This window comes from Zootoca vivipara, chromosome 17, assembly GCF_963506605.1.
Source record: "Zootoca vivipara chromosome 17, rZooViv1.1, whole genome shotgun sequence".
NCBI lineage: Eukaryota > Metazoa > Chordata > Lepidosauria > Squamata > Lacertidae > Zootoca > Zootoca vivipara.
Window position 1 is genome coordinate 30,788,415 of NC_083292.1, and position 19,539 is coordinate 30,807,953.

The window sequence follows — 19,539 nt, forward strand, 5'->3', positions numbered from 1 at the left end:
AAGGAGCTATAAAAATATATAAAGAAATACATACTTGGAAATGCTTCTCATTGTCATTTCCCCAAGTTTTCCCACAATGACTTGTTTTGTCTCTGTGAAATAAACATAGCATCTCACTGTTCACCTGAAAAACAATATCTGCCTCATTTATGGGTAGTCTATACTTGGTTTTCTCTCTTGTTTTGTTCTGCTTCTCGCTTTCCAGGTGGATGGTGAGAATAATTCCTTCTGCTCTGTGTTCAGATATGAATACTGATGCTTATGCTGCCTAAACAGCACCGCCCAGACATAAATGGAGAGGTAGCAGCAGGCTGGAGAAAAGCAAAAAACAAACAAACACAAAAAACACAAATCCCAAGGAAAAGGGATGCCAGAGAAGTACAAAGAAAACAGAAAAGCAGAAATTGCTGCAGTTCGTCTGTGGTCTGGCATGGAAATCAGTCGAATGAATACAATCAGTATTTTGTTCACATCATCACTTCAAACAATATTTAATCAGTTGCTTTTTAAAAAAGCGTTTGGATAAGGCCTTTACATTGAAATGAATGTAGGTGACATAAATTACGTAGAGGTAGATGCATCCAGTGGCTCAGGACCAGGACAGCTGAGGGACAACAGACACCCTGGGGGGACAAAAAAAAAGCGCATTGTGTGACTCCTCATAAAAACCTTGAACCCCATTATACAAATTGCAGTCTCCACTCCTGATTTTAAGTGGCAAGGCATGTCGCAGGAACATGAAACAAAAGTGGTCCTGAGGATGTACAAAGGCAATGGGGCTTAGTAGCTATAGTGCTAGGGACATCCAGATTCAATCCCAGCCATGAAGCTCACTGGGGGATTTTTGGCCAGTCATGTTCGTTTGTGTTCTCTCTCTGGCTGACCTATGTCACAAGATTGTTAAGACAAAAGTGGGTGAGGGGAGAGAACTACGCATGCTGCCCTGAGCTACTTGAGGAAGGGTGGGAATCTTCTCCAATTTTATATTTGCTTAGGGTTGTTGTCATGCAGCTGTGTGCTTGGCTGCCAGCAGGTGGCGTCATTGACTACAGAGGGATGCTAGCCTTCGGAGAGCTGCTAGCCCATTGCAGCTGCATTGGAGGCCCAAACAAGCTGTGGCAGAACAGTCACAACCGGCCACAGCGGTTCCTCAGCAATCGTCCTACTCTGGTGCTACCACCACCACTGCCAACCTCAGTGGCAGAGTGCAGGGAGGGGGAGGAAGCAATGTGGAATTTTGACAGATGGACAGGGCAACCCCCTTGTCAATCATGTGAGATAGCAACTATGTCATGCAACAGACGTGTGGGTTGCCACACCCTCTCGTCAACGGAACCCCACAAAGCCAAAAAGGTTCCCCACCCCTGGCCTCATGGGTTAGTGCTAGAGGGTGGGGGGCTTTGGCAAGGTCTATGAGATGGTGGTGAGCCCCTAGTAACAAAGAACAAAATAATAATAAGCAATAACCTGTAAGTAAGTCATTTCTTGTACCAATGAGTAAGTGCAGTCAGGTCTTCATGCACTTGCGATTGCCAGGGCTTCCAGGGAGGTTTGGACTGGCAAGGGTTGTGGGTTTAGAGAACAACCTGTGGGGCGCTCTGGTTGTGATCTCAGCCCAGAAAGGCAGCAGCACTGCAGGCCTTGTGGGTTAGAGCAAGCTAGACCTTAAAGTGCTAATTCAATGCAGTCACAACCAAGTCCTTCGTGGGACTTGTATAAAATCCATTCATTCTCTCCCACACCCACCCAGCACACCTCAAAGGTTCTGGGTTTTGCAGAAGTATGAATGGCAAGCTGCCCGACTCACTCCCGGGCCCCAGTGGCAAGAGGCAGGCTGCCCGACTCACGCCTAGGCTTGAGCTGTAGGACCTCCTTGAAGTAGCAGGGGAGCAGCAGCCCATTGGCATCGCCAGGCGTGAGGATTACTTCATTAGCCGAGCGGTAAAACGTGATTCCATCTGCAGAGAAGACATTTCACAGGTGTGACAGTTAAGCCCCAGAACCACTTCTTCACCCTGCCCTATAGCGTGGTGCGAGATGGAGCAATGGATTCAAGCTACAAGAAAGAAGATTCCACCTAAATGTTAGGAAGAACTTCCTGACAGTAAGAGCTGTTCGACAGTGGAATTTGCTGCCAAGGAGTGTGGTGGAGTCTCCTCCCTTGGAGGTCTTTAAGCGGAGGCTTGACAGCCATCTGTCAGGAATGCTTTGAAGGTGTTTCCTGCTTGGCAGGGGGTTGGACTGGATGGCCCTTGTGGTCTCTTCCAACTCTATGATTCTATGAATGACAGGCAACTTTGGAGACCATTCCTAAGAGGGCTTTGCTGGCTGGGAGGAAGGCCCCCTCGAATTTAGGATGCTTGGATTCCATTCATTTATTCAAGGTAGTTTTACACCACTCCTTGGATTAAATAGAAAGGCGTCCAGAATAGCAACCCTGCTTACAATGATAACTAGCAAGATTGTAAGCCTGAGGGCAAGGACTACCTAAAAGGCACAACACCAAAGGAAAAGCAATTGGGAGGGAGAAGGAGAAGGAGAGCAAAACCGGGTGCTAGTTCTGAATCACAACATTCTTCCAAGAGTTCTTTCTGGCAGGAAGGGGAAGAAGCAGACTCAAGAACAGCCAGCACGGCAGCAGACTATGGGGCTATGGGAAATTTCAATTAACTAATTGCTTCTCTGAAGGGACAGCGTTTGACTGAGGAGGAGGATGCCCACTGGGTCTCTGTGTGAGGTCAGCAGTGGTCCCTCCCAGGGAGCTGCCCTATGGTGCCAGCCCCATTACAAACCCTCCTTTGGAGCAGGCGGCAAGTGAAAGGGTGGGGGATTGTGTTAGAGGGTTGCTTGTCCTATTCCTCCTTTGACCTACAGTAGAGGTAGGGGAGTCTGCAGCTCTCCAACTCCCATCAGCCCCAGCCAGGATGCCAAATGGGCAGGGATGCTTGGAGCTGGAGTCTAGCACCATGGGGAGAGACTGCTCACAACCCACACGGCCTCCAGTTCCTTTCCACTTACCGGCCAGAGCCCTGGCGACATCAATGACTATAGCCATGTCACAGTTGCTTCTCATTCCTAGAAAGGAAAAACAACACATTTAAGGGCCTCTGTCATCCACTCCCGTCGTGTCTCTTTAGCAGGGACAGCCCCTCTTTGCCACAGAGCTACAATTCTCAGAATGGTTGAACAATCAATCTCTTTTCCTGGGGGGGCTCTGGGAAATGGAGCTCTGTGAGGGGAATGGGGTCTTCTAGCAGTGTGCAACAACTACCGTATAACAAACCACATTTCCCAGAATTCCTTGGGAGAAGCCGTGACTGTTGAAAACAGTACTGCTTTAAATGTATAGTACAAATGGGTTCTAGGATGCAGGCCAAATCCAGAGGCCTGGCAGACCTGATGAGGCTCGTGGCTCAGACAATATTGCTCCGGATTGACCAGTGGTCTGATGTGGTTTAAGGGAGCTTCCTGGGCAGAGAAGTCCCTCAACCTGACCGGCCAGAGAAGGTCCTTAGGCAAAAATCTCAATTCACAGGCAGGCGTTTTTCTTTCTATACTTTGGGATGGGAGTTGGAACACTGCAGGCCAGAGATTTGCAACTCACGGAACGGTAGGCTCACCACTCCGGACAGCTCCGTCCCCCGGCAACCCTGGCGCTAAATGGATGTGCGTCCTTCCCATCCGCGAGAGGCCGCTGCGGCGAATTCCCGGCCAGTGGCGCAGATAGGTGCCATGGGCCACAACCTCTGGGAAATCCAGTGAGTCCAGCAGTGGGATCAACTCCAGTTCAGACACCTGGTGTGTTCATGGAACATTAATGGTCAGTTTCTGAGGTTTCACCTGAGGGAGCCCACATGCTTTCAAGTTTACTGCCATAAGGCTAGGAGGGAGCCCTTTTCAGCCAAAGGGCCACATTCCTTTTGGGGCAACCTTCTGGGGGGCCACATGCCAGTGATGTGCTGGGTTAGAGGTCAAAGTAAGCAGAGCAACAAATATAAATTATATCCTCCTGGCATAGCAGGCTAGTTCCTATGCACACTCACAAACACCCCACTATATTCAGGGACTCAAGAGTTCACAGGCACATTCCCGTCAGGCAAAAACATTCAAAAATATAAAACAGGGCTGTCAAAAGTTTCAAGGGCCAGATACAGAGGCCTGGAAGGCCTAAGGTTCCCCACTCCACAACTCATAAGGGCTAGAAACTCAGGGTAATACCACATTGGCATTTAGCATGGAATTGGAGCTCATTCCCGTTTCCGTTCCAATATATGACAACCCCGCCTCCTTTTCCCTCACCTGCAGCGAGTGCCCTTGATTGGCCCGGATCTGGAGCTGCCCGCTGGAAGGGTGGGGGCGTAGAGCAAAGCGCTGCTTTTCATTTGTCTCCACAACGTGCTGCACATCTTCCAGGGTCCAAGCCTTAAACTGGGGCAGGTGAAGAACCTCCGCCACATCCACAAAGCCATCTGCAGTTTGGGAAGAACAAAATGTTTAAGGACTCCCTCCTTTGACAGCACTGTCAAGCCAGCTAGTTGGGCTGAGGTGAGAAAAGCATGGCTAAAAATGTACACAGCTTTTAAATAAATTCCCAACAACGTTAATAGTGAGAATGGAGCATAATGGAGCAACAGGTGGAATTTTAATTCAGGGCGATGCCAAATGCTAGAGCAGCTCAAGAAACCTAAGGCAATAATAATAATAATAATAATAATAATAATAATAATAATAATTTATTACTTATACCCCGCCCATCTGGCTGAGTTTCCCCAGCCACTCTGGGCGGCTTCCAATAGGAGATGAAAAACAAATTAAAACATCAGTCATTAAATGGTAGAATATGTGGAATTGGCCAAACTGACTGGAAAAATAAGAGAACAAAAAGATCAGAAAGCCCAAAAAGAATGGAGAAAATTTACAGAATATCTTAGAAAATATGGCAAACCAACAATAACACTAATTGGCATGAGTTAACATCTACAACGGTAACAATGGAATATAACAGAAATTTCGATGAAAGGGAAAATATATAGAAATGAAGGATGAAGAGCAGGTAGTAGATAAAAGAGGATAGAAAACCAAATGTGAAAGAAGGTGGAGGTCTGGTTCGGCGGAACTAAAGGAGAAAGACAATAGGAAAAGATGTGAAGATAATAAAGGGGTGGTGGGGGAAAGGGCTTTTTTTTTGTTTTGTTCCCCCCCCCCCCCGTATTTTGTGAAATAACTGTTATTGTTACTGTAATGGATTCTAGTCTTGAATATACATTGACATTAGTTTGGTATGGATATTTACTTTGAACAAGAATATACAAGTCTGTATTAGGAATTATGTATGAAAATCAATAAAAAGTATTTTTTTTATAAAAAAAACAGTCATTAAAAGGACAAACCACCTTGTCGCAACGGCAACCAGAGGCGCTAGTGGCAGAGAGAAGCACCTCAACCTGCTTTTTCTTTAATTGGGAAGCGCCAAAAGACCTGGCACTTTCAAATGAATTGTTTAATTCAGGAGTGGGTAACCTCAGGCCCAGGGCCTGAATGTGGCCCTGTAGGCCCTTCTATGTGGCCCTCAGAACTCTCCCCAGGCCACCCTCACCTCTCTCTGTTTGGGGCTGACTGAAATGTGTCCTTGAACTCTGATAATGCCTCTCGCTTGTCTGGATCATAGCTGCCAAGTTTTCCCTTTTCTCCTGAGGAAGCCTATTCAGCATAAGGGAATTTCCCTTCAAAAAAGGGAGAACTTGGCAGCTATGGTCTGGATAGAAGACAGAAAATAGTGGTGGGGTTGAGTGTATGTGTAGAAATGAGCCCCGTGTGCAAGTGCAAAAATGTACATTTATTGCCCTGCCCACATGTGCCTCTGGCCCCACCTACCACTGGCCTGTGGCCCTCAGAAGGTTGTCCGAAAGGAAATGCGGCCCTTGGGATGAACCAGGTTCCCCATTCCAGATTTAATTAAATTCTCTTCCCCTGCAACTTGGCTCTACTGCTCAAGTCACCTGTGCTCTGCAGGGAACTTCTTGCAAAGCTTTTCATTCCCTGCTCAGAGGGCCCGGGTTTGTCCCAAATTGATTCCTGCTGGGCTAGTGAGTGGGTGCGTAGTTCATCTGGACAGGACTTTAGGCAAGGTTTTCTTTAGAACCTGCTCCACCAATTATTGGCTTCCAGTTCAAAAAATGACACATTTTAGGGTTGCCAGCTTTTCCTTTTGGCAAGGCTCCTCTGCCTTAACTATCCTGTGGCTGGCAGAACAGGAGCAGGTGAAGGTTTTTTTCCTTTTCTTTTTCCCAGGCAGTGGGGTGGGGTGGGGGGAGACACGGAAGGGCAGAAACACACACCAAGCTCCATCTGTAGCCCCAGCTTCTCTGCCCCATGGCGCAGCACGTAAGAAAGAGCCTTGGAGAGGCGAACATCTGCATCCTGAAACAAAGTTTGGAGACAAAGAGTGAGACGGTGAGTATTCACATTTTTTTTTTACATTTTATACTCCCAATTTTCTGCAAAGAGCACAAGGAAACATACATTGTGCGGATTCCCCTAACAACGGAGTAAAGTGGGATAGATAGGCTGAGAGAGAGAGAGAGAAGGTGATTGGCCCAATGCCACCCAGTGAATTTCATGGTTGAGGAAGGAATTGAACGTGGGTCTCCTCAGCCCTAGCCTAGGGCAGGCGGTAGCCAATACTGTGCCCTGCAGATGCTGTTGGTCTCGGAGACTGTGGCAGGCTGCAGTTATAGGAGAGGTGGAGGGCAGGGCCAATTCTGTCATCCATGGATCCTCCTTTTCCAGGGTCTTTTAAGAGTCTCCTAAAAAGTTGGCACAGGTGCAAAAATTTCACTAGAGGTTGCAAGGAAACGGGAGAAGTTGCCAGTCTTAGAATGCTCCCTTCTAAGCAGATCTTTTATTCTATTTTTTAAAAAGGAGTAAAGGGAAATGGTATCCTCCCAAGGTGGGCTACAACTAACAAGAGCTGTCTCCCAAAAAAGATCTTACTAGGGAGAAGCCCCGTGGACCCCATGCAAGGAAGGCTATTGTATTTTTACCTGATCTCTGTGTCTCCTCCGGTGGTTTCCGTGTTTTCTGCCTGTTCTGGGAGGATTTTGCAGTCGCCCCCCAGCACCTGCTGTTTCTCCATCCATAATGATCGCCTCCCTCCCCAATTCCCTAAACGACACGCTCCAGAAGTGCGAGCGGCGCTCGCAGGAAACCTTTCCTTGACGTCCGTATAGTTAGCGCGCACGACGGACCGCACAGACTTCTGGGAGTTGTAGTTCCTGCTCCCTACATAAAAGCTGTTACTTATATGGTCTCTTCTTCAACAGGCAAAAGACCCAGCTCAGTGGTAGAGCATCTGTTTTGCATGCGGCAGATCCCTGGCAATTCCCTGGCTGAAACGCTGCCAGCCAGTGCAGGCAATATGGGAGCAGGATGGACCAAGGGGAGGGTTGCCAGACTCAATAGAGGACAGGACTTCTGTGCCTATAATTGCCCTGCTCTCTTTTGAGTCTGGAAACCTTAAAGAGAAACCAGCAGACCCTTTGTTTAATTTCCAAGCAAAGGGTCTGCTGGTTTCTCTTTAAGGTTTCCAGACTCAAAATAAAGCAGGGCAATTAAAGGCACAGAAGTCCTGTCCACTATTGAGTCTGGCAACCCTAATCAAGGGGTCGGACTTGGTGTAAGGCAGCTTAGAGTTGGAAGGGACCCTGAGGGTCATCTAGTCCAACCCCCTGCAAAGCAGGAATCTTGTCCACAGCTGTCCCTGGGTGGGCTCGAACTACTAACCTTCTGGTTAACAGCCATATGCACTGACCCATCACACCAGTGCCAGGTGCTTACCGCCTCCTCCTCGACCCTAGCGCCATGCTCCTCTACTTGCTGCCAGCGGCGAGTGGAGGAGTGCACTGCCATTCATGGGCATACCATCAGGGTCAAGGAACAGGAGGTGGCAAACTGCTGGCAACAGTGAGCGCCTGGCAGTGGTGAGGGGCTGAGGTGGGGCAGGCACAGGGGTTTTTGCCTCAAGCAGCAAAACATCCCTGGGCGCAGTCTGAAGTGTCTTCAAGGGCAGTCCCACGCACAGCACATTGCAGTAATCCATCCTGGAAGTTATCAGAGCATGGAGTCCTGTGGCCAAGTCACAGGAACCAGCCATAGTTTGGAAACAGTCCATCGAGCCTCTGAGGCCACCGGAGCCTCAAGTGACACTGTTGGATCCAGGAGCACTCCCAAGCTACTGGAAGTTGCAATAAAGAACTTTTTCTCCAATGAGATTGTAGTGTGTGTGTGTGCGTGCACACTTGTGTGTGCAATGAGTGAGCATGCACAACCCAGGCCAGGAATAAAGAAAGGTACTGGGTGACCATGAGGTGGCACTGTCCACCTTCCTTTTTGAGCCTCGTTTTGTGTGCTTTTTCCTGCTGGCCTTTGGAAGGTCATTCCAAGGGTAAAGGAGCCTGAGTCTGTGTGTGGAGGCAGCTCATTTGCAAGGGGATGCCAACAAAGTGGAAGAAACTTTACCAGCTGCTGGGTAAACGTGCGCACTTTTCTGCTGTTCGATCTGCTAAAAGCCAATGATCAGTTTCTTCCTTTCAATGGTATAGGGTTTTAATTCAATCATTAATATTAATTTGCTCTCCTGTCTGTGTAGCTTTTTCCTTTTGTCATAAATTAATGCCCAAGTTTGACCAACTTGTGGGAAGCAGCTGTGGTGTTGGCATCTCTTTGTGAAATGAAGCTGCTGCCATGATCACTTCCACAGGCCTAGCAGGGGGGGATTTTTTGGTGTGTGTGTGTGCCACTGCTCCTTTTCCAAATGAGCTTCCTTTCACGTGAGACTGCAGGGGAAGCAGGGGGCTGGTGTTGTGCCAACCCTCCCTCCTCTGAGGTGCTCTGGCACTGTGCCACCTTTTTACTTTTTTTAAGGTGAGTTGGGCCTTTTCTGTGTATTCTACTAAACGCCCCCTTGATCTGCAATGCCACCATAGATAATTTTTTTATCTGAACAACCCCCATGTAGCCAAGGAAGAGGCATGTGGCAGAACACGACTGATTTATGAAAGAATGCTGAATGAGGACTTTACAATGCCTCCAAGTACCCAAGTGTATGGTTTCAAATGTCCCAGTATCTTATCTGTCCCTTTACTACAGTTCTAATCATGGCTATTATTCTATTCTTCTGCCGCTCATCTAACCAACCCTGCTTCACACCCACCCCCCAGCTCTTCCCTCTCTGATCTCCAGGCTTTAACTGATTCTCAACCGACTCCCTCCCAGCATTCAAACCACTCTTCAAACTCTCAGCCAATCATTGCTCACCATTCACTCTGGTGGAGAACACACTGTGTTCTTTCTGGGATAGTCTGTTCACCTTTGCACTCAGATCTCCCCTGTGGCTCCTAGAAGATGTCTGCAGGTGACAGGATCCACAACCCGGGAAACAGCTTCCACTGTTCGGCTACACCAGGCAAAGGTAGCTGTTGGGTCTCAAACCCCCAAGCTTTAGCGCATTGACTAATAGGGAGTGCAACAGTCAATAAGGTGGTTTCTGCACATGCTGTAGAGGGAAGTGAGGGCTGGATGGGGCTCGCCAACATGGGAAGGTGAGCCTCTTTGTAGGAAACTCTTCTAAGGGGCAGTTCTCTTCTGAGAGCCTCCCCTTTCCCAAAGGGAGAGGGTGCTTTGTGGGTCTCATGGTGTCCATTGTGTGTGAGCAGTCTGTGTGCCCAGCAAGCAAGGGGGGAAATATCATGAGTGGAGTGTGTTGGATGGGGTGCAGCAGGTTGGGGTGGGTATTTTTTCCATGGTCTTAGTGGCCATGCCATATCCCCACACCCCAGTGATTGCCCCATCCTGCCACAAGAAAGCAATGATTTTTGGGGGAGGGGGTCTCTCCTAGATGTCCCCAAGTCCCGCTGTTCTCAACCTAGCAGGTGAGGCCTCTTTTTAACTCCACAACCTGGATTTTATGCATATTATCAGGCAGGGATGGTGGATTTGGAGTTCTCACAATTGCATTATCAGCAGGATGAATATTGCTACGACCCTCTGACGTGGCAATCCCATTAAGTCAGTTCTCTGCCTCTCATCCACAGAGTAACTCCTCCCCATGAAATCTTCCCCTGAATTAGTACAGGATCCTGCACCCTTAAGTGAGGAGGTGAGCATCAGGTTTATTTTCACTTCTCTTGAATTGGGGTGGGAAGCAGTTTCCTCCCTCTCCCTGCGTTCAAATGATGAGTGATGCTTGAATCCAAGGAGCGCTGTGAGGAGGCCAGTGGGCTCATCCTGGATTTTTTGTGTGCTCTCCAGCTAAAACTCCTCCTCGGCCACCCTGGCCCCTGACCTGGGAACGGGGTCACGTGTCCACATGAGCTCTTGGATCCTGGCATAGGTCTTGCTGTCCACTGGATAGTTGTTTTTCTGAAAGAGTTTTAAATGATCCAGGTGAGGGATTGAGGGATACAGGTACCTGCAAAGCTTGTGGTACCAATAAGGCTTCCCCAGCTCATCCTCAATCCCATAAAGGAGAGAGGGTGCAAGTTTCAGATGGAAAGAGAACCAGGCCCCAAAGGCTCAGCTATTCTCCCCATCCCTATCCCCAAACTCACCGCCAGTGACAGCCGCATGAGGCCCATCGGCCCTTTGCCTCCAGGAGCCACCCTAACATTCTGGTGTTCCAAGGCGACCAGAAAGGCCTGCAAGCCCTTCTCTGTGATTTGGTTACCTGAGTTTGGGCACAAGGCAAAAGAAGAGAACTAAGCTCAGGATCTCCCTCCCAGTTCGGAGGGTGCTTGCTCCCATCCCCTCCCTCTCCAAGCCCATCTTTAGAACTGAATGGAGTCGGCACAGCTGGCCACACACTTGGCTCTGCTTAGAGCCATCTACAAATCAGGAAACAACAGCGGCTGGGTCAGCTGGCCAGAAGCCCCAGGAAAGGCCTTGGCTCCCAACAAAAAGCCACTAGGTGAGTCACCCTCTTCTCCCCGACTGGCCCTGCTCCAGGGGAGACGTACGGATGAGGTTCAAGTAGATGAGGACCCGGTTGCCTGGCAGGAAGACTTGCCCATCCCTGTGCTCTGCTGGCTCCAGCAGCGGATTCACCATCTCAGTGGGTTCTATCACCTGCCCAGGAAAACAGAAAGGCTGGTGAGGCGAAGGCACCATGTAGGAAAGATGGCAGCCATTCAACAGCTTGTTGAAGTCCTTGACTCTAGAGTAAGGGGTGTTTGTGTCATCTATGCTCCCTGGCAGGAACTGGCATGGCCGACGGTCAAGGACGATGATGATGGGAGCTACAGTCCGGCAACAATGGGAAGGCTATAGATGTTTCCCAGCCCTCTCCTACACTCTCTGAATGTGCGGACATGTGAGGATGGGGCAGGGAAGAAACTCCCTGGCTACTAGCCATTGTTGCTCTTGGGCTCCAAACACACAATCTGGAGGGCCACAGATGGTCCCTGTCTGAAGGAGGAGGTGGAGGATCCTTGCCTTGAGGTTTAGCTGCTTGGTGTCAAGGAAGGGTGAGGGGCTGAGGCTACCAGTTTCCTCCTTGAAGAACTAAGCCAGGTCAAGAACTGACTTGGACGATGCTCAAATGAGCCTCACCTCCACTTCTATGACTTGAGCCTTTTTGTCTTTGGTGCCTGATTTTGCTCCTTTGCCACGGGCGGCTTTCTGATCGGCAGGAGGAGCCGCTGTGGGGGGGAAATCAAGAAGGCTGTGGTCAAGCAGCCCTTGCGGGTGCCAGTGACACCCCTGAAAACAGTTCATAGGGAGGGGGAGGACATGGCAGTATAGAGCGCTTTCAGGGCACCTTTCTTGGCCTGCTTGGAGTCTTCCTTCTTGGACTGAGCTGCTGTTGTTGCTGTTGCAGCTGTTGCTGCACTGGCCTGGCCCTTGTCATCCTTCTTAGGAAGTTCCTAGAAAGAAGGGAAGGTTTGGTTTTTTTTTTTAATAAATAGGTAGTGCATAGTCCCTTCCCCCACCCCTCTAAAAATGGTTCAAATCTAGGGCTGCCATTTGTCCGGGTTTTCCCAGACATTACTGGGATTTCAAAGACAGAATTACAGTAATGTCTGGGGGGAATTTCCAAAAGGCGGCACATTGTCCTGGATCTTAGGCAAATCAATCAAAAAAGCGCTTTTGGGAAAAAATGCTTAACAAATTTCGGGTTTAAAAAGAAAGAAAAAAAGCTCAAGGCGGTTCGGGGTGTCCTGGTTTTTACTTTTCGAAATATGGCAACCCTATTCAAATCTAACCCCACATCCAGAATCACACCTCAGCCAAATGCGCTGGTGGGAAGGGAAAGAAGAAGGGGTCAGGGCTGAAATCATTGGGGAGGGGGGAGGGGATGTATCCCAGACTGGGAACCCAGTCTTGGTGCTCCCTCCATACTTCACTTACTAAAGGAATTCCACAACTAGAAGGGGTTACAAAGCAGTAAACAAAACAATGAGAGACAGTAAGAAAGTAAAAAAGGTTTTATATTTCACTTTGCTAATTAGAGCGGCAGAAGTGGGTAGGGTAGGGGATGGTTGTCAGGGGGTTATATTTAGAGGCTGGGACAATAGAAGGGAAGGGCCAGGGGGTGGGGAGGGATGCAGGCCCTCTTCTGGCAGAGGAAACTGTGCAGCATTCAGGAAGAGGAGGGTAGGTTCATTTGGATCCTGCCTCAAGGGCAGGCTTCTTCAACCACGGCCCTCCAGATGTTTTGAGACTACAGTTCCCATAATCCCTGACCACTGGTCCTGCTAGCTAGGGATCATGGGAGTTGTAGGCCAAAAACATCTGGAGGGCCAAGGTTGAGGAAGCCTGCTCAAGGGGGCTTTCAGGCTAAATGGCTTCCACACCAATTAGCAGCAGAGCAGAAAATGAGGTTGGCAAAGCACATGAAGAGTCAGTGGAAGCAAAAGTGAAAAGCAGCAGTCAAGGCTAGGATTTATCAAAGGTTCTTCCCCTGGCTCTGAGATGATATTTGTGCAAATGGGGAGCCACCACAGAAAAGTCCTTGCACCCAACAGTCCCCAGCCTAGCCTCTGGAAGGAGAGAGGCAGAAGCCTTGGGAGATAAACAGGAGGAGGAAATCAGCCTCCTGGTAAGAAGGAAACCCCATCTCTTCACTACCCCTGCCTCCCTCAACCACAGTGAGGGCAAGGCCTTTCAAAACAGCATTCCTAGGGTCCCCTCATTTCAGACTGTCTCCTGGCTTGCTCCAGAGCTCTCACTTTCTCCTTCTTCTCCTTCTTCTCCTCCTCCTTCTCTTTCTCCTTCTCCTTCTTCTTAACGGTGCCTTTGGTGGTCTTTGCTGTCTGCAGCTTATCGAGGGTTGTGTTGCTCATGTGGCTGGAGGGGCGCTCGCTTCTCAATTCCGCATGTCTCTGTGACTTGAGAGAAAGAAGTGGAAAGACTAGGCTCAGAAGAATAGCAGCCTCTTGGCAGAAATGGCCCTGTGCTGATTCCCCAGCCCAGTGGCAGCAGAGATGGATCAGGTAGTCTCTGCACAAGCTCTGTTATTTATTGGCATGAAACGAGGGAAAGGGAGAGCGAGAGAGCTGCAATGTGTGGTGCAGCCATAGAGGGAGCCCGGCTTTGGAAATGGAAGGACTGACATGCATCCTAGCAAACTGAACGCTGGTTCAGCCATTTATGGTCCCTCTCCATCCATACTTCTGGTAAGTTTTACAGCTTTTAATTTTTTTAATAATAATAATAATAATAAACACTACATGAGGATGTGGTTCATACTAAAATAAACAACAAAAAGTTCAAGAACAAGAAGAAACAGTTCCAGAGATTTTGTGCTGGTGGGCAGTTTCTCTATGAGGCCATGGCAGAGGCAAGCCAAATAGCTCCGTGCACAGCCAGCTTCTGCTGCAAACTTTCAGGCCCTAGAGAGGAGGGTTCTGGAGCAGCCCATTCATTCACACACACACCCCACAACTTCCTCTGGCACTTCTCTCCTCCCTGCTTACCAAGCGAGATCTCTCCTGGCCCTCCTTCTCCAGCAGAAGCCGCCTCCTCTCTACCACCTCCATGTGTGTGAGGGCAAACGGACCGAGAACCTGTGGAGTGAGCAGGGCAAGGCTCAGTTGGGACGGTGAGATATTCCTTCCTCCCTGGACCCACTTGCTGTTCTCTCCTTGCCCTGGCTGCAGAGGCATGCCTGCTACACAGGGGAGGGAGGCAGCAATGTTGTCAATCAGGGCTCCTGTCCCCCACATCCCATTCCCCAAAAGGAGAAAGAACCTCCTGAACTGCTTGAAGGGCCACAGCCAGACTGACCTCTGCGAGCTTCAGGGCTCCTTCATCTTTGATCTGGTTGTGTGCCAGAGACAAGGAAAGCAGCGAACGATTGAGCCGCAGGCCCTGTGCAGGGGCCGGAAAGACATGGAAGAAAAAGCATAGGGGGGGGGATTAAGTGCCTGGAGGCCACGGGAACAGAAGGAGAGCAGGGTCACATTCTCAGGGAGAGAAGTCCCAGCACTGCAACCACCCTGGCCAAGTCGAGGATGCAACTCTCTGAGGCTTCCAAATACTGATGGGCAAACTCCCAATTTGTTCTGTGAGCACTGTTGGATGTGTCTACGTTCACCAGTGTGATTCTAGGCAGCGCTGCCAGTCCAAATGGGTTGTGAAAACCAAGGATGTCTTCCCACTGGTCTTTTCAAAACAGCAGCTGCCTCACTGGTCAAGGGCTGGCCTTCTATAACAGTTGTATGTCTGCTTCAATGGGGACTCAGCAACTGCTGTTCCTATTTTCCTGCATTCCAATCCAATATGTGAGTCGCCTTCTGTCAAAGGAAGCTACCTTAGGAAAAAGGGCACCCTAGCCAATGGCATCTTCTGCCAAGGTCACAGGCATGGCCAAACTTGGCCCTCCAGCTGTTTGGGACTACAAGTCCCATCATCCCTAGCTAACAGGACCAGTGGTCAGGGATGATGGGAATTGTAGTCCCAAAACAGCTGGAAGGCCAAGTTTGGCCATGCCTAGCTAGGAGAACCAAAGAACTCTCACCACGCCAAAATTACCAACAGAGACTCTTCTAGCCACACCAAGGGAAAAGAGCAAACTGCTACTGGATCACCAAAGAGCCAGTGGTCAGCTGTAAACTGACGGTGGGACTGCACTCCCACAGAGCCTTTCCTCCATCCTGACAAATCGCTCTCTCCCATCTCCTCAGTCTTGGGATGCTATTTCTAAACCACCTCCCAGTCTGTCCCTACAGCACTCTTGCCAGAAGCTCCCACTCCTGGCTTTCTTCGGAGAAAGACACCCTCCCTCCCCTGCCCTCCAAGAGCAGAATGTAGGCCCTGAATCTTCTGGCCTCTGCCTAGGTGCAGAATTGCCTCAGGCCTCCTCACATTGGCGATGTAGCCGGCACCCACATCCGTGATGTGGTTATAGCTGAGGTTGATGGAGGCAAGGTTCTTGTTTGAGCTCTTGAGAGTAGAAAGCGCCTGCCCAATCAGTAAGGCTGCCTCGTCATCGATCTCGTTGCTCCGGAGGGAAACGTGGGCCAAACTGAGAGGAGAGGAAAGGAAGGAAAGGAGAGGCCACTTCGCAGCAGGACTGGGCACCCAGCTACCCCAGAGAGGGCCTAGATTACTGCAATTGCACGGGACACATATTTTTCTGGCTCTTGCCTTGCCTTATACCAAGTCAGACCACTGGTCCATCAGTATTGTTAACACTGACTGGCAGAGTGGCTGTACAGAGTTTTAGGCAGGAATCTTTTCTCATCCCCGGGGACTGGACCTTAGACATTCTATGCTACTGAGCTGTGATCCTTCCCCCAATAGTTGCCTTTGGGCTCTGTGTGTGCTAGAGGCAAGAGACCTCCACGCACACCCGCATGTACACACCTGCACCCAGACACACACAGAGCTCAGTCTTCCACTCCCAATCTCCCCCCAGGCCTCCCCTCAGTTCTCACTTGGTCTCTTCAGAAATCAGCTTGTGGTACAATCGCTCACGCATAGGGTTTCCCTCCACGGCCAGTGTCCTGCAAGCAGAAGAAGAGGTCTGCAGAGGGTGTGGATATGCTCTCCTTCTCTGCCCACCCAATGCATATGAGCCACTGTCAGGCATTTGCCCCTTTCTGTTATTCTGTTGTTGATCTTATTTCTAAAAAGAAAAAAAAAATCAAGATGGTGTTTGTGGGATCAGGTAACCAGGGCATTCCTGCAGGCAGGAAGTGGGTGTCAAGACTGAACACCTTCCTGTCTATGCCAGCAGCATTTGCCATCTCCTGTGAACTTGGCTGGCTAAGACATCTCTTCTCAAACTGTGGCCCTCCAAATGGTGTTGGGCTCCAACTCCTAGCAGCCCCAATGGTCAGTCAAGGATTATGGATGGTGGGGGCCCAACAGCATCTCAGGACATCACGTTGCCCAAAGCTCCCTAGTGCCAAGGGGTCCACCTCAGCCCTGGCTACCATTCACACAATTCTGGCCCAGCCTTCCAGCCAGTTGATCCGTCCGAGAAATGTGCTGCCCTCCTCTTTGCCTGGAACTCAGCCCTTGCTCCTGCCTGCTGCGATTGACCACCCCGCCTGCCTCTGGACTCCCAGGCTGTTGCCTCATCACTTGACAGAGGGGAGGAGACCCTGGCTGAGGCCTGACAGGCCCTGAGCCAAGACTTACTTGAGTGTGGAGCAGGTTGGCACAATGGAGAGGAGAGAGAGAAAGGTGACGTCTGTCAGGCCAACCTTCCAGAGCCTGAAAGGAGAGCAGAGTGGATGAACTTGGGAATACAGGAGAAGTATTCCCCTTTAGCCTGCAGGAGGATGTTGGGTGAACCACTGGCCTGAAAGCCATGCCCACTGCCCGAGGACTTTGTGCCACTCACCGAATTGCTTGGAGGTGGGAAAGAGTTGGCAGGCACTTGGCAAAGATACCCAGCATCTTGTCTTCAATTTTCCAGTCTGCTGACAGAGAAAAGCAGGTGGCGCTTTCATTAGCCTTGAAGCCCCCAGCCCACCCTGCTCAGAGGGGAGACGGAAGGTCTGTGTGGACCAGGGAGAGGGACACCACATCACTCACTCCGGATGAAGATCTCCTTAGTGGTTTTGGGGTCCTCATGTTCCAAATCCACTTGGATGGTGGGGCGGAAGAAGGCATACTTGCACTGGATCTGTGCAATGATGTAGGGCCACTCCCTCTCAGCCAGTGGGTCGGGCTCCTCTGTGGAGACAAGTCAGAGCTCACCAGGGTAGCAACAAGGAGGAAACAGCCAAGCAGCTTCTCTCGTGGGTCCGTAAGGAACAAGACATGGTTCCAGGAGGGAAGCTAAGCTGGCACCCTACAGAGCACCAAACCCTTCTGGATTCATTGACCAGACATGGCCTCCTCTTTGCTCTGTTATAATCTTACCTGGCCTCTTCCAACTTGTCTGACGTTTCTCCATCAAGCAGCTGCCTCTTTGGTCTGGCCATTCCCAAAAGGATGGCATTTTACTCTCCTATCTGCTTGTACCCAACCCCAAAGTGGAAAGGTGACTGTCACCAACCTGGTGCCCTCCAGATGTTAAACTTCCATCAGCTCTAGCCAGCATGTCCATACAATGCTGGGGCTGACAGGTGCAGGGTGTGCTGGCTGAGGCTGATGGGATTTGTAGTCCAACATGATCTGGAGGCCACCATGTTGTAGAAGGCTGGTCAAGTGCATGCCTCATCTCCTGCAAAAACGGATGTTAGAGGTATAGATAGCTTCAAGAGATGGCCATCTTTACACAGGAAGCTGAATTGTATCGAGTCAGACCTTTGAGGTCCATCTAACCCAACCCAGGCTTCACTGACCAATAATGGTTCTCTCCAGGGTTTCAGACCAGAAGACTTTCAAAGCCCTACATGGAAGTGCCATTGGGGATTGAATCTGTGACCTCCTTTCTGCAAGGCAGATGCTCTGCCACTGAGATACCCCCTTTCCTCTAAAAATAAACTCCAGTCCTCATGGTTCTGATTGAGTTAAACAGGGACATAGGAAGCTGCCTTAAAGCGGCTCAGATCACCAGTCCCTCTAGCGATTACTGACTGTCAGCAGCTCTCAGGAATCTTTCCAAGCTCTACTTGGAGATGCCTGGGATGTTTATCATACTTTATGGAATTGATTGCCCCCATGCTGGTAACTGAGGCATTGTAAGAAAAATGCTACCAGGTTCAGCATTTGAGCAAAGACTCACTCATTTGTTGTCAGGATTGTGTCGCAGAGAACTAGCGACATTCAAGGGGGCGGCGGAGATAGCACCGAGAACTGCCTTAAACTCTTGAGCCCCAACCCCAGCATTGGGCTCGATTTGTAGCTCATGTGCCTCATTGTGAAGTGGGGAAATACCGGTATTACAGAAGATGTAAAGCCCAATGAAGTTATTGAGAGGAAAGAGCACCACTCACCCTGGACAGCAAAAGAATTGGGGTGTGGCCTCAGTGTAACTTTTGGGATCTCTTGGAATCCAGCCCGGGTGCAGAGCTCCAAGAAATCCTGCTCCAGGATCCCTGTGCACTGGTATTCCTCTGTGAAGAAAGGGGAGAAGCCCCAGGAGGGCTTTAGAGAGACCAAGCAGCTGGCGTTCAGAGACTAAGGTTGTATGTGGGTGGTGGCAGCTAGCGGCTAGAGTTGAGCTGGGATGCAATCCATGCTCAACTGTGGAACTCAACGCAGCAAGCCACCATGTATCAGCCATGCAGGGTCGTCATGAGACTGAAAACTTCCCTAGAGAATGGCTGAGTCAAAGCATAATGAGATGGGGGGGGGGGGAGATAGATCTTCCTACCTTCCCCATGTTCGGCCCTTCTGGCAGCATTCCTGGCTTCTTCTTCCAAGGCTGCAGCCTTGTCCCTGGCCCCCCGCTCTCCCTTTTTCCCCATGGCGCCCCTCTCTCTTGAAAGGACTCTGTGGGGACAATGAAATGAACCATGAGATTGTAGGAAATGGAGGGTGAAGGTCCCTGAATGGGGACAAGAGCTGAAAGATATGAGGGTTGGGGGAGGGAAAATAATGAATTCTGGGAGAGGAGCACAGATTTTTTTTGGGGGGGGGCTTCAAGGTCCCTGAGATTATGACTGATTTTTTGAGATGTTGAGGATCCCTGGAGGGGGGAATCTGTTAGATGCAAAATTCTATCAGAAGGCTCTCTCCTTGGCTAAATGGGGGGGGGCGTTTCCCTGTAGCAGTAGGATGGGGGTCCCTATGAGGGTCTGGAAACGGGACAAAGAGGGAGCAACTGACGGTCAACCTAGGCCCTAGGGGGGATATGTGGGGTGGAGTCCCTAACGAGCAGAGGGGCCTCAAAGTGGGTGCTGGCGAGTTATTAAGAAGGACCCTAAGGGAGATGGGGCAGGATTTGAGGGGGGGGGCTGAAGCTCTTAAAGGCGAGGCTGCACCCACTTTTATTGGAGCAGGTGAGTCTCCCTGCCAAGGCCACGTAACGCACCCTCTTCCCACCTCACCCCGCCCCGCGCCTCAGAGGTAATTGCGGTATATCAGCATCGAGGTCAGCCCCCTCCCTCAACTCAGCTCAGGCCTCGGACGGCTGTGTAGGCC

At 50.1% G+C, this 19,539-nt stretch overlaps 2 protein-coding genes across 7 annotated transcripts; both read right to left on the reverse strand.

Moving 5' to 3' along the window:
• Positions 1–470: 470 nt before the first annotated feature.
• On the reverse strand, positions 471–7,232 carry TRPT1 (tRNA phosphotransferase 1). Of its 3 annotated transcripts, none has more exons than XM_035098500.2 (7): positions 7,044–7,232; positions 6,339–6,420; positions 4,300–4,469; positions 3,621–3,795; positions 3,019–3,075; positions 1,808–1,958; positions 471–623 (listed from the first exon to the last, which is right to left on the reverse strand). In XM_035098500.2, exons 1-7 carry the CDS (start codon positions 7,137–7,139, stop codon positions 590–592), a joined length of 765 nt encoding a protein of 254 aa, XP_034954391.1. In that variant the 5' UTR covers positions 7,140–7,232; the 3' UTR covers positions 471–589. The 3 variants fall into 3 exon arrangements, with proteins under 3 accessions (XP_034954391.1, XP_034954393.1, XP_034954392.1); XM_035098502.2 differs by having other exon boundaries at positions 1,756–1,958; XM_035098501.2 differs by having other exon boundaries at positions 483–623; positions 1,848–1,958; positions 7,044–7,231.
• Positions 7,233–8,858: 1,626 nt separating this feature from the next.
• On the reverse strand, positions 8,859–19,539 carry LRRC71 (leucine rich repeat containing 71). 4 transcript variants are annotated; one of them, XM_060269500.1, is made up of 15 exons: positions 19,384–19,539; positions 18,770–18,888; positions 18,390–18,509; positions 17,041–17,181; positions 16,847–16,925; positions 16,642–16,716; positions 15,933–16,001; positions 15,361–15,520; positions 14,281–14,364; positions 13,971–14,060; positions 13,224–13,382; positions 11,813–11,918; positions 11,605–11,693; positions 10,608–10,723; positions 8,859–10,419 (listed from the first exon to the last, which is right to left on the reverse strand). In XM_060269500.1, exons 2-15 carry the CDS (start codon positions 18,861–18,863, stop codon positions 10,176–10,178), a joined length of 1,626 nt encoding a protein of 541 aa, XP_060125483.1. In that variant the 5' UTR covers positions 18,864–18,888; positions 19,384–19,539; the 3' UTR covers positions 8,859–10,175. The 4 variants fall into 4 exon arrangements, with proteins under 4 accessions (XP_060125483.1, XP_060125484.1, XP_060125485.1 ...); XM_060269502.1 differs by adding an exon at positions 11,013–11,121 and having other exon boundaries at positions 10,189–10,419; positions 18,770–19,539; XM_035098355.2 differs by adding an exon at positions 11,013–11,121 and having other exon boundaries at positions 10,189–10,419; positions 16,847–16,922; positions 18,770–19,538.

Bases quoted from the DNA above. Each gene is read 5' to 3' on its own strand.
- TRPT1 (XM_035098500.2), bottom strand. From the start codon at position 7,139: ATGGATGGAGAAACAGCAGGTGCTGGGGGGCGACTGCAAAATCCTCCC. The intron at 4,470-6,338 runs GTGTGTGTTTCT...CCCAAACTGCAG, and splicing joins GGGGCTACAGATGGAGCTTG to ATGGCTTTGTGGATGTGGCG. The intron at 624-1,807 runs GTGAGTCGGGCA...TTGTCCCCCCAG, and splicing joins CTTGCCACTGGGGCCCGGGA to GGTGTCTGTTGTCCCTCAGC.
- LRRC71 (XM_060269500.1), bottom strand. From the start codon at position 18,863: ATGGGGAAAAAGGGAGAGCGGGGGGCCAGGGACAAGGCTGCAGCCTTG. The intron at 17,182-18,389 runs GTGAGTGGTGCT...TTGTCTCCACAG, and splicing joins CAATTCTTTTGCTGTCCAGG to AGGAGCCCGACCCACTGGCT. The intron at 16,717-16,846 runs GTGAGTGGCACA...CTCTCCTTTCAG, and splicing joins TCCCACCTCCAAGCAATTCG to GCTCTGGAAGGTTGGCCTGA.